At 34.4% G+C, this 9,777-nt stretch overlaps 4 protein-coding genes across 4 annotated transcripts; 1 reads left to right on the top strand and 3 right to left on the bottom strand.

The window, feature by feature from the left end:
* Positions 1–98: 98 nt before the first annotated feature.
* On the bottom strand, positions 99–4,852 carry Cht2 (Chitinase 2). Its single transcript, XM_088034619.1, has 5 exons — positions 4,608–4,852; positions 2,114–2,278; positions 1,867–2,062; positions 1,071–1,167; positions 99–1,021 (listed from the first exon to the last, which is right to left on the bottom strand). The coding sequence occupies exons 1-5, from the start codon at positions 4,684–4,686 to the stop codon at positions 191–193; spliced, it is 1,368 nt and encodes a 455-aa protein (XP_087890745.1). The 5' UTR covers positions 4,687–4,852; the 3' UTR covers positions 99–190.
* Positions 4,853–4,965: 113 nt separating this feature from the next.
* mdlc (RING finger protein mdlc) lies at positions 4,966–6,184 on the bottom strand. Its single transcript, XM_088034632.1, has 4 exons — positions 6,058–6,184; positions 5,763–5,974; positions 5,243–5,715; positions 4,966–5,191 (listed from the first exon to the last, which is right to left on the bottom strand). The coding sequence occupies exons 1-4, from the start codon at positions 6,182–6,184 to the stop codon at positions 5,014–5,016; spliced, it is 990 nt and encodes a 329-aa protein (XP_087890758.1). The 3' UTR covers positions 4,966–5,013.
* A 48-nt stretch (positions 6,185–6,232) lies between these two features.
* Positions 6,233–8,123, top strand: Orc4 (origin recognition complex subunit 4). Its single transcript, XM_088034625.1, has 5 exons — positions 6,233–6,483; positions 6,529–6,868; positions 6,920–7,227; positions 7,282–7,569; positions 7,616–8,123. The coding sequence occupies exons 1-5, from the start codon at positions 6,295–6,297 to the stop codon at positions 7,778–7,780; spliced, it is 1,290 nt and encodes a 429-aa protein (XP_087890751.1). The 5' UTR covers positions 6,233–6,294; the 3' UTR covers positions 7,781–8,123.
* LOC148182228 (receptor-type tyrosine-protein phosphatase T-like) lies at positions 7,221–9,766 on the bottom strand. Its single transcript, XM_088034608.1, has 7 exons — positions 9,706–9,766; positions 9,253–9,656; positions 8,823–9,199; positions 8,480–8,685; positions 8,168–8,433; positions 7,898–8,033; positions 7,221–7,851 (listed from the first exon to the last, which is right to left on the bottom strand). Exons 2-7 carry the CDS (start codon positions 9,582–9,584, stop codon positions 7,777–7,779), a joined length of 1,392 nt encoding a protein of 463 aa, XP_087890734.1. The 5' UTR covers positions 9,585–9,656; positions 9,706–9,766; the 3' UTR covers positions 7,221–7,776.
* Positions 9,767–9,777: the final 11 nt, after the last annotated feature.

Here is a 9,777-nt window from a genome sequence, read left to right as displayed (position 1 = left end):
GTGAGTAATCCAGATTCAACCACAGACATTCAGTTGAGTCATTAAAAAATTTGACACACCAGTGACTCATTACGTCGCTATTCCTAAAGAGAATTAAATCTTGTTAAAACCAAACTTTTATTTACATGTTTCCACACAAGTACATGTCTTGCTTCCTTTCAGCATCCTAAACTAATATAAAATCACAAGCTTACATAACAAAAAACAAGAAAATCGCGACAAGCGACAATAACAACGTACTCTTGTTACTCGAACTTGATGAGCCTCCTGTCCTTTCAGCGTTACCATGAATAATTGTATTCTCTCTGTCAGCCTTTATTTCCTCAATTGAAGTAGCAATAGCCTTATTGATTGCCCTCATCAGAGGGAAATTTTCATAGTGTCCGTTGTCTCCAACATCAGCACAATCTCCATGAAAATCGTCGGTATCAATAGACCACACCATAACACCAGCTAAATCATTCTCCATCGCAAACTTCACTTTTTCTCGGATGGATCTGGGATCATCGTACGTTATAACTTTATTCCCAGAAACCGCAAAAGGAGTCCTGGATTCACTATCCCAGTATTTCGTCCACCCTTTGGTTTTGTTCTTTACTTCCAAACAGATCTCGTTATAACCCATGAAACCATTTTCTCTAGTGAGAGGACCCTGGAATCCTACGTTTCTAGCAACTGCTCCCAATTTGGGCTTACGTTCTGCCTTGGGATCATGTGGATCTGCCAACAAGAAAGTCCGACCATACAGCGGAATTCCCATTACTAATTTCTTAGGAGAAGCACCCAACTTCAACATGTAGTTGATTGAAAATTCGACGTTGAGGACATCAGAGCTACGCAAAGGAGCATTAGCTCCAGTTTTCTGGTCCCAGGCGCCATGGTAATCGTAACACATCATGTGAATAAAATCCAGATAAACTGATAATCCTTTGACATCATAAGCGACATCGATGGTGTCTTTGCCGGCGCCGAAAGCTGCAGTTAAAAGAAGATTGTATTTGTCGAACGCGGCTCGGAGTTCCTGGAAGTAAAATGGGTTAGCTGGTTTATTAACATTTGCTTGGTCATACTTTGACTAATAAAAGGAAGTTGAGTTTGTCTTCAGGGGCACCGCCACGTTTTGCGGGGAATTCCCAGTCCAAATCGAGGCCGTCGAAATTGTATTTCCTGAAATCAAAATGGTACAATTGGACACAGAATAATCACTTTTTGAACAATCTAACTACTGATTGTGGCTGAAAGAAATCCCACACAATGACTGTGACATTGCAAAATTTATCACGTGAGAAATTCCGGTTAATAACATTTTTCTAATGGCAGATAGATTCTTTTCTTCTTTTTATAGAAGAATAAAGTAACAAAAAATTGAGTTTTTATATATTTTAATCAGTTTTTACAATTAAATTGAAGATCACAAAAAATAAATCAATTTCTGAATACAATAGCACTGAAATGTCTGCCATCAAGATGTTTTATTTGTTTTTCATATTTTTTATTATAAAAAAAAATACAACAAAAAGGTTGCCAAATTTGACGCATAACACAATGAAAGATTCGCATTTTTCTTGCAATCACTTTTAAGATAATCAACCTGCAGATAAAACCACTTTCCGTTTCACCTTACTGACTCTTTCATAACAAACTGTGACAACTAACTTCTTCTTCCTTTCTTTTATTTTTAAAGATTTGCTACTACAACTATCTTTTAACCATTGATCCAATTTCACTTGAGAGTTTGTTACGGTTTATAACAACTGTTTTTATTAAACATTAGACCGCTGGATTACATGACCATAATGAGTGGACAGAATCGATTCTTCTACAGAAAGTAGGGAAAAGTAAGAAAATACAACCTACGAAAATTACCTGACGAAATCGAGAGCACTGGAAACAAATCTTTGTCTTCTTGAAGGATCCTTTGCTAACTTAGAATAGTTCTCAGAGCCTTCATTCCAACCTCCTATGGCGAGACAAACCTTTAAATGGGGATATCTGTGCTTCAGTCTTGTCAATTTTTGATACCCGTCTTTACCATAGTCCTCTGCTAGATCTTGGAAAGGATCTGTAAAATTATAAAATTTGAAACAACTCATTGAAACGTCGCTATTTTTACCTAAGGCTTTTAAACTATCTGTGTTAACTTCTAACCCTGCAAAAGAATAGATGATGTGAGTACACAACGTTGGGTCTATGTGTTCGATAGTAAAACTTCCTCTTTCCAGGCGGTAGACCGACCATGTGCCCAAATAACAAACGACGACTTTCCCATGATTTGGACCTGAAATCGTAAAATCTGAGTTAACTCTTCACTTGTAAAACTATTTGGATCCACTTCATTTACTTCCTCGAATTAACGCTTCAGCGACATCTTTTTCTGAAGTCTTTCCCTGATGTTTCATCATTTGTGCATTAAAGCAAAGACAGGGTGAACTTTTAGAAAATCAACCGAGTGTTGAGAAAAGAAGTCGGAAACTAATTGAATTTCAGTGAATAACAATGCAAGATGAGTCACGGTGTCATTTGTATAATTACTTGGTTTTATTTTTTTTCTTACAAACCACAACAAATCGCGTATAACTTGATTTAAGGAAGAAAAGCGTAAAAATTCTGCGAAGGGACGCGAGTTTCTAATCTGAATTTGATAATTTAATCATGCATCATTGATTCAATTAAAATCTTTGTTGGAATTGATGTAGACGCTTTCTTATGTTGGGAGAAATTTACCAAGCAAACAGAATGAAACTTAGATTAGTAAATTGAGTTAAATACTCCTACAATATTTAATATAAAAATTAGATAGGAGTATTAATTTTTTGGAGTTCTCGAATGCCGAATTTTTTTCTCAAAGCTCTCACAATCAGACAAACATTATTATTAAAAAGAAAAAAGATAAATTTTATTGCAAAGCATGTTATAAACTTTATGGTGTCAAATTTTGAAAATTTAGACACTGTGGGTACTGTTTATTCGGAAAATAAAATCCATTTTTTTTGAAGTACAACATATTATACGTAAAAAAAATAGATTGAATAAATTAATTAATGTGATGCCTCAAAAACTAGCATCTAAAAAATATAAAAAACACGTGTATTGTAGACTTTTAGGTAACTTTTTCTAAACACTTTTGCAAGGTTTTGTGATTGCTGCTTGCTTCCTTTTTAAATAAACCCAAATTGTCGATCTAAAGCAAATAATTATAATTATCTTCTCGCTCTGTTAATAAAACGGAAGTTTTTTTAAGCAAATTTGAAAAAACGTGTAGGATATTATTATGATAATGGGATATTAAAAAGTGCAAACCAGCTTTTTGCCTTATATTTAGCAGGAAATAGACGCATAACTTGTTAAACTGTGGAGAACACGAACAATGAAGTTGAATGTTTCGAAAATCAATTTAGTGTGATTTGTACAGATTATACGAGTCGGTGCTTTGTCTAATTTATAGAGGAAATAATATGTCTTTATGTTTATTCTAATGTTTAAAATTTCTGACAATATATGATTTACACGTCCTGTTTTTCTATCAAACCTAGCTAAAAATTTATATTTCGTTTGGTAAAGTTATTAAAGTTGCTTGGATAAAATACGTTATCAATTTTATAAAAATGAAAACAAAAAGGTATATCGTATATTTTTTGTGTTATTATTTCAAAATTAAGAAACATTCTATTTTCATATCCCAAATTTTTAAATTTCAGATTTGACAAGATAATATGTAACAAATAAAGTCTTCTCGATCTCATTTAAAAAAATCAAAATAAACTTAGCAACTTAACGACTTAAGGCGACCATTTTAAAAAGTTTGTTACAGAGTTTACCCACATTAAAATACCTACAGCTTTTTAAGACTATTAATTAACTAATGAATAAAGTTGCTTCTTCATGTGAATCGAACCTCCATACAATACAATTTAAAAATAATAAACAGTTATAGGATTTTAACAGTTTGAATTTTTTTCTCATGGTTAGGTATCTTTAGTAAAAAATAGGGTGTGCTTAAAATCCTAAGCGTATTTAAAAGAGACTATTTATGGTACCTACTCAAAATGTCTCAAAATATAAGCGATGATCGACTTTTTCCTATTTCTAGTTACGTAAGAAGCTCTACCTTATCCGTATTTGTATTTCTCACAGGAGATAACGATAAGATAAAACAATAATAATGACTCACAAATTAAATTAATTCATTTAAATGCACTGCTTATAGGAGAAGTATGAAAACTAACCACATAATGCAATACACATTAATGAGTACGACAATCTTAAGCAACGTAATTTGCACAAATTCCAAAGGTTTGTGTAAAATGCCTAATTTCCGTTTTGGTTGCTTCAGTAAAGCGTTGGGCAAAAGTATTAAAAGGTCAACGAATCTCATCAAAGCATTTTTAGACTCCATTTGTTTAAGTAAAAACATTTTAACTTCTGGAATTTAACGCCGGTTCGTCATTTTAATAATATATACTGCTAAATTCTTATCTGATAATTAATAATAAATATTTAAAAATGTTCTGCTCTCGATCAAAATAAATGGCGCGGCCAATATATGTATCAAATTTATTTTTATATCTCTTGGAATGGTATTGAATCACCGAAAAAATTCTGCTTACCAGTCATTGCCACCGTCCTAATACTCTCCATGAGTGAAACTAAAACAGTAAACACACAAACATGTTTCACCAACTCCATGTTATCGTTCTCAGTACTTTTAAATAAATGAGCGGTGGATCTACATTTCGTGCAACAATAATTTACAGTTAGAGCAGTTTTGAAGCTTTCTCTTTTTGCCCCAAGAGGTTGAAGGCCTTACTAAAGAAGGACGGCATCACTGATTGTACTTGGTTGGGGGTTACCTTTCACCTGAGACCGCACCTCCGTAAGAAATACGTTACGGTGTCTATCTCGTTTTATTTCTCTACAAAAGATCGCGCGGAATAAATCGGTTTGTTGAATTTTAAATAAAACCTGTTTTTGCTTTAACATTTTATTGAATGACATTTTACAAAGGTCTCGTTTTTAGTCAGATTCTGAGTTTGAACTATCTTCTTTTTTAGGCTTGTCAGTATTGTTTAGCCTTGCAATGAGTTTTCTGGCCGGATTGAAGACCCCGCTGGTTTGCGCGTTACAGGCGAAACATCGCGCGGACTTCTTGAACCTTTCAAGGGCGCATTTTTCACAAAAGTAATGTTTACATCTAAAAAAGAACATAATGAAGTTTTGTAAAAAGCGGTCATGAATGAATTACTTTGTGACAATGGGATCAGTGAAACTCTCTCTGCAAATCAAACATTTGAAAGGCAGGTCCTCTTCATCTGAATTAATTTCGTATTTTTTATCGTCGTCGCTTTCTTCTCCATATTTGCCTTCCGCCCATTCTTTTTCTAGTTGCCAGCCGTGTTTGTAGTCACTTCGGTCGTGGAGAAACTTACAACTATCGCCAAAACCACAAAACCCTGTTTCTTTGTAATCTTTACAGATGTCAGGCTGGTAATCCCATCTTACTGTCGCTCTTAAATTTGCTGGGGCTCTTATGGGACCTTTTCTCACCATTCCTGAGCTCGCATTACCAGCGGCTGTATCCTTCGGCTTGTAGAACTGAGTGTAATTGTTGATACCACGGTAGACTTTGTCGTCTTCTTTTCCTTCAAGTTGTTTATTGATTTCTAACCTTTTTTCGAAAATTGCTTGGGCATCTCTATCACGCTCTGTTTCTATTTCCTAGAAGTCTGATCAGTATGGATTTAAAATATGGAGTTGTGACTTACCAATATTGCAGTGGCTCCTTGATCTGATGGCCCCTGTGCCATAGCGGAGCGTTTAGATTTGTAGGAGACCATAAGCTCTTCATCACTGCTTGAATCATTTTGATTATCTTGAGCTTCTTTCTTCTTCTTATTAGAAGTTTGGACGTTTGGATTTACCTTTCTTTTACGTTGATTTGGACGTTTCACTGCAGATTCTGCATCGCTGTTGTTTTCTGAAGTGAGTAAACATAACCTTTAAATCATGAAATGGCCTTAATATGGGTAATGGCTAAACGAACTGATGAAACATTCTTACCTTCTTCAGAAGTTGATTTGTCCCTTTTTCTCGCACCTTTGTTTTTTAAGTTGCGCCTTTTGAAGATAAAAGTACAACTTTCTTTAAGTCCTGTTTTTACATCACGTTCGTCGTCGTCCGCCATCATTGAATGACATTTGCTTCTTTATCTAAGGGTTGGTACTCCTGTTGTTTGGTGCCGATTTGAATTTGACGTTTTAGTATAGGTTAGGAAATCAACAAGTTGTCACATTTAAAATGGTCCTCAAAGATAGAAACATAAGTAATTTGCGTAAGTTTCTCAAACAGAAGATTTTAAGCAACAACGATTTTGTGGGACACCAAGAAGAACGTCAACAAATCTTTAATTTAATATATCGCACCATAGAATCAGGAGAGTCTAATTCAGCTCTCCTAATTGGGCCCCGTGCATCAGGCAAAACTACGGTAAGTTGTAACGAATTAATTACTAAGATTAATCTTATTTGTTAGTTGGTCAATAATGTCCTCAAAGATCTTCAATCGCATTTTAAATCAGACGCGGTTCTTGTCCGTTTGCATGGTTTGATCCACACTGACGACCGTCTGGCCTTAAAATGTATCACTTCACAAATGAATTTGGATAATGCAGTCGATGGGAAGGTTTTCGGAAGTTTTGCTGATAATTTGGCGTTTTTACTGGCTTGTTTGAAGTCTGGTGATAAAGGAACATCTAAGAGCGTAATTTTTATTATAGAAGAATTTGATCTGTTTTGTTCCCATCATAATCAGACTTTGCTGTACAATTTGTTCGATGTTTCTCAGTCAGCACAAACACCGATTTGTGTTCTTGGTGCGTAAGTGAAAACAATTCATGATATTTTTATAAAGAGAGTATTTTTAGGCATCACTGGTAGATTAGATGTGATAGAACTCCTCGAAAAACGAGTCAAATCTAGATTTTCGCACCGCCAGTTTTTTCTGTTTCCTGGGAAAGATGAGAACAGTAGCAGAACTAATTTAGAGTATAGATTAGAACGCTTAAAAGATTTTCTTGTGATTCCAAACCTTCAAAAGTTAGATATCACATCAGCATTTAAGAAATATTGGAATACTAATATCAACAGTTTGCTCAGCGATAAAAACTTCAAAATGCTGATGCAAAGACTTGTAGATTTGGATCTGAGCGAAACAAACTTGAAAAATATTTTGGTAAGTTTTATTGCATAATAATATGAATATAAAAGTATAAAATTGCAACTTTAGGTCGTAGTGGTCTCTCAGTTGGATGAATCAAACTGCAAATTAACTCATGAAGCATTCTTACAGCAAATTCTACAATTTGAGCGAGATGCGGTAGTCCAAGTTTTACAAGATTTAAGTGTTCTTGAGTTAACACTTATCATTTCTATGAAACATCATTGTGAAATCTATGACAACCAACCAATGAATTTTGAAATGGTGTATAATCGCTACATGAAGTTTGCTAATTCGAATTCCAACATACAAATTGCAGACAGACCTGTCGCAATGAAGGCGTTTGAACAATTACAGGTAAAACAACTAATTTTAAATTAATTACTACAACTCTAACTTGCAGAACCTGGAACTTATCTCAATGTTAAGTACAGGCAACAGTGGGATACAAAAAGAATATCAGCTATTTAAGTTGTTGGTCTTCCCACAACAAATTACCGAGGCGGTGAAGAAATCACAAGGTTTACCAACGGAAGTGGTTCAGTACGCCAACAGCAGCTTTATTTAATTAAAATTATCGTAATTTTCAAACTCTTCAATGTATGCTTTTGCAGCTTTGTATAAAAATTCCATTTGACCCTAAAATTAGTTTTAGAATCTTCTTTGTAACGTTGCTTATTCTTACCCATTCTTGAACAAACTGTTCACGATTCTGTCTCACTGTTCTTATCGCAGAGAAAACATCGCAAACTTGTTCGTATTTTATCTTTTCGAGAAGATAAGCCAAGGCTACGAATAGGCCAGAAGCTGTAGCACCATCGCTGTAATATTAGTTGTGAAATTAGAATGAAAAGTGAGAAAAAAGCCTAACATTTTAAGACTTTTTGTTAATAAAATGATTCTATTTGTCTTATTTCACTAGTATGCCACTATGGATAAGGCTTTTGATACGTACTAGCACGTAACAACAATTTGACTGGTAGCTTTCCAAGAAGTTTTAAACATTTCATTGGCAAATACAATTAAATCATTAGTTCTTGGAGGATACGACATGTCCTTAGTCCAATTTCTCATCCTGAGGATATTCACAGTTTTTTCTAGGCTTTCGTCTGAATCATTTGCTATTTTGATTTTTGTCAAATAAAACACTCTATTTTCCGTCTCTTCCATGATTTGTAGTTTGGTGGTTGAGTTTTGTGGGATCCAGAATTTTGGACAGTCCTATAACAATCGCGTTAACTGAAATCCATTTTACATTTATTGATACCTCGTCATTTTCTTCAATTTCGTTGAGTGATACTATAGTATTTACTTCGTATTCTTTAATTAAGGACCAGAAATCGTCAACAGTGTTTGGTAGTGGTTGTTGGGTTACTATGAATTTTTTGGGACATCGATAGCAGTCCACCACAACGGCATTTATGTAATTGGAACTGTTCTCGCTGGACATGGGAAGATACAGTTGAGCATGACCTATAAAGTTCAAGATTAGTTTCAGTTTATCATGTTTTGTAGCCACACTTGCAAATTAAAAATAAGTAGATATTGGAAAATTGTTAATCGTGTATTTTTGTATTATTGTTACGTTGGGTTCTATAAATTTCTCTTACCAGGCAAAATATCCGAAAAACGATTTTTCTTTTTATCCTCGTTACTCATAATAGGTTTGAAACTGATCTGTCTTTTCTTAAATTGTTCCGTAACTTTATCTAACTGCTCCATCATGGGTTTAATAGTGATCTTTCGTAAAACTTTGTTCACTTCGTTTTGAAACGAATCATTAATTGGAATTGAAAAATCAATCCCAAACAGACATTCGAGAATTACGAAATGAGCAAAAACGTACTGATTAACATTGTTGACAAGATTAATTCTTTGCTCTCTGATTCTCTTCAGCACTTTGACGAAGTCTATTGTTTTTTCTTTAGCTGCCATTCTCAAAATAATATCACAAAGAATTAACGTTCCAGTTCTTCCACATCCCGCACTAAAATTGATTAAGTTTATTTATTCTGTTTTTTCGTGACATGAAAAACTAACTTGCAGTGAACCACAATTGGTGCTTCTTGTTGTGGTACCAGTAAAAGTCTTTTCATGAAAGGTGTAAAATTCTGAGGATACAAAGGTACACCGTGGTCGGGCCATGTGATGTACTGCAATTGTTGAACAATTCGTGTTTCTTCGTCGCATTTTACACTGAAGTTTCGTTCAGTGTAATCAGAAAACAAATTTGTTGAAACAAGTTCTATGAGAATTCTTCCGAAGCGAATTTTTTGGTTTATTTCGGGCCAGTATTGTTCACACTTAGTGAGGCCACTTTCAACAAGTTCTGTAAGCATTATGATTAAGTGTACTTTTTCTTGCCAAATCATCCACCAGAAGTCTCCAAGGGTTGACTTTAACGGAGCTTGAGTTGCTATAAACGCTTTGCGGTTTTCAAATCCCTAAAATACATCAAAATACACGGTGAAAAAATAAATAAAATGGATTTACGTCGATATAGTTGGCATTAATGTAGTCACTTTTGACGGTATCTTTCAGAATTACTCTAGTCTCGTCATCTAA

The sequence above is a fragment of the Gnatocerus cornutus genome, chromosome 1 (assembly GCF_029298725.1).
Source record: "Gnatocerus cornutus isolate USDA-ARS CGAHR chromosome 1, icGnaCorn1.1, whole genome shotgun sequence".
In the NCBI taxonomy this organism is placed as follows: Eukaryota; Metazoa; Arthropoda; class Insecta; order Coleoptera; family Tenebrionidae; genus Gnatocerus; species Gnatocerus cornutus.
This window is presented reverse-complemented; position numbering and strand designations above follow the sequence as displayed.

Excerpts from the sequence above, each read along its gene's own strand:
- mdlc (XM_088034632.1), bottom strand. The coding sequence starts at position 6,184 with ATGATGGCGGACGACGACGAACGTGATGTAAAAACAGGACTTAAAGAA. Across the intron at positions 5,716-5,762 it reads AAGGAGCCACTGCAATATTG|GAAATAGAAACAGAGCGTGA; the intron begins GTAAGTCACAAC and ends TCAGACTTCTAG. Across the intron at positions 5,192-5,242 it reads ACTGATCCCATTGTCACAAA|ATGTAAACATTACTTTTGTG; the intron begins GTAATTCATTCA and ends GTTCTTTTTTAG.
- LOC148182228 (XM_088034608.1), bottom strand. The coding sequence starts at position 9,584 with ATGATTTGGCAAGAAAAAGTACACTTAATCATAATGCTTACAGAACTT. Across the intron at positions 8,434-8,479 it reads AAATTGAAGAAAATGACGAG|GACTGTCCAAAATTCTGGAT; the intron begins GTATCAATAAAT and ends CGATTGTTATAG. Across the intron at positions 7,852-7,897 it reads AACAGTTTGTTCAAGAATGG|GGTCAAATGGAATTTTTATA; the intron begins GTAAGAATAAGC and ends AACTAATTTTAG.
- Orc4 (XM_088034625.1), top strand. The coding sequence starts at position 6,295 with ATGGTCCTCAAAGATAGAAACATAAGTAATTTGCGTAAGTTTCTCAAA. Across the intron at positions 6,484-6,528 it reads GTGCATCAGGCAAAACTACG|TTGGTCAATAATGTCCTCAA; the intron begins GTAAGTTGTAAC and ends CTTATTTGTTAG. Across the intron at positions 7,570-7,615 it reads AGGCGTTTGAACAATTACAG|AACCTGGAACTTATCTCAAT; the intron begins GTAAAACAACTA and ends TCTAACTTGCAG.
- Cht2 (XM_088034619.1), bottom strand. The coding sequence starts at position 4,686 with ATGGAGTTGGTGAAACATGTTTGTGTGTTTACTGTTTTAGTTTCACTC. Across the intron at positions 2,279-4,607 it reads TAGGACGGTGGCAATGACTG|GTCCAAATCATGGGAAAGTC; the intron begins GTAAGCAGAATT and ends TTACGATTTCAG. Across the intron at positions 1,022-1,070 it reads ACTTCCTTTTATTAGTCAAA|GAACTCCGAGCCGCGTTCGA; the intron begins GTATGACCAAGC and ends TTTTACTTCCAG.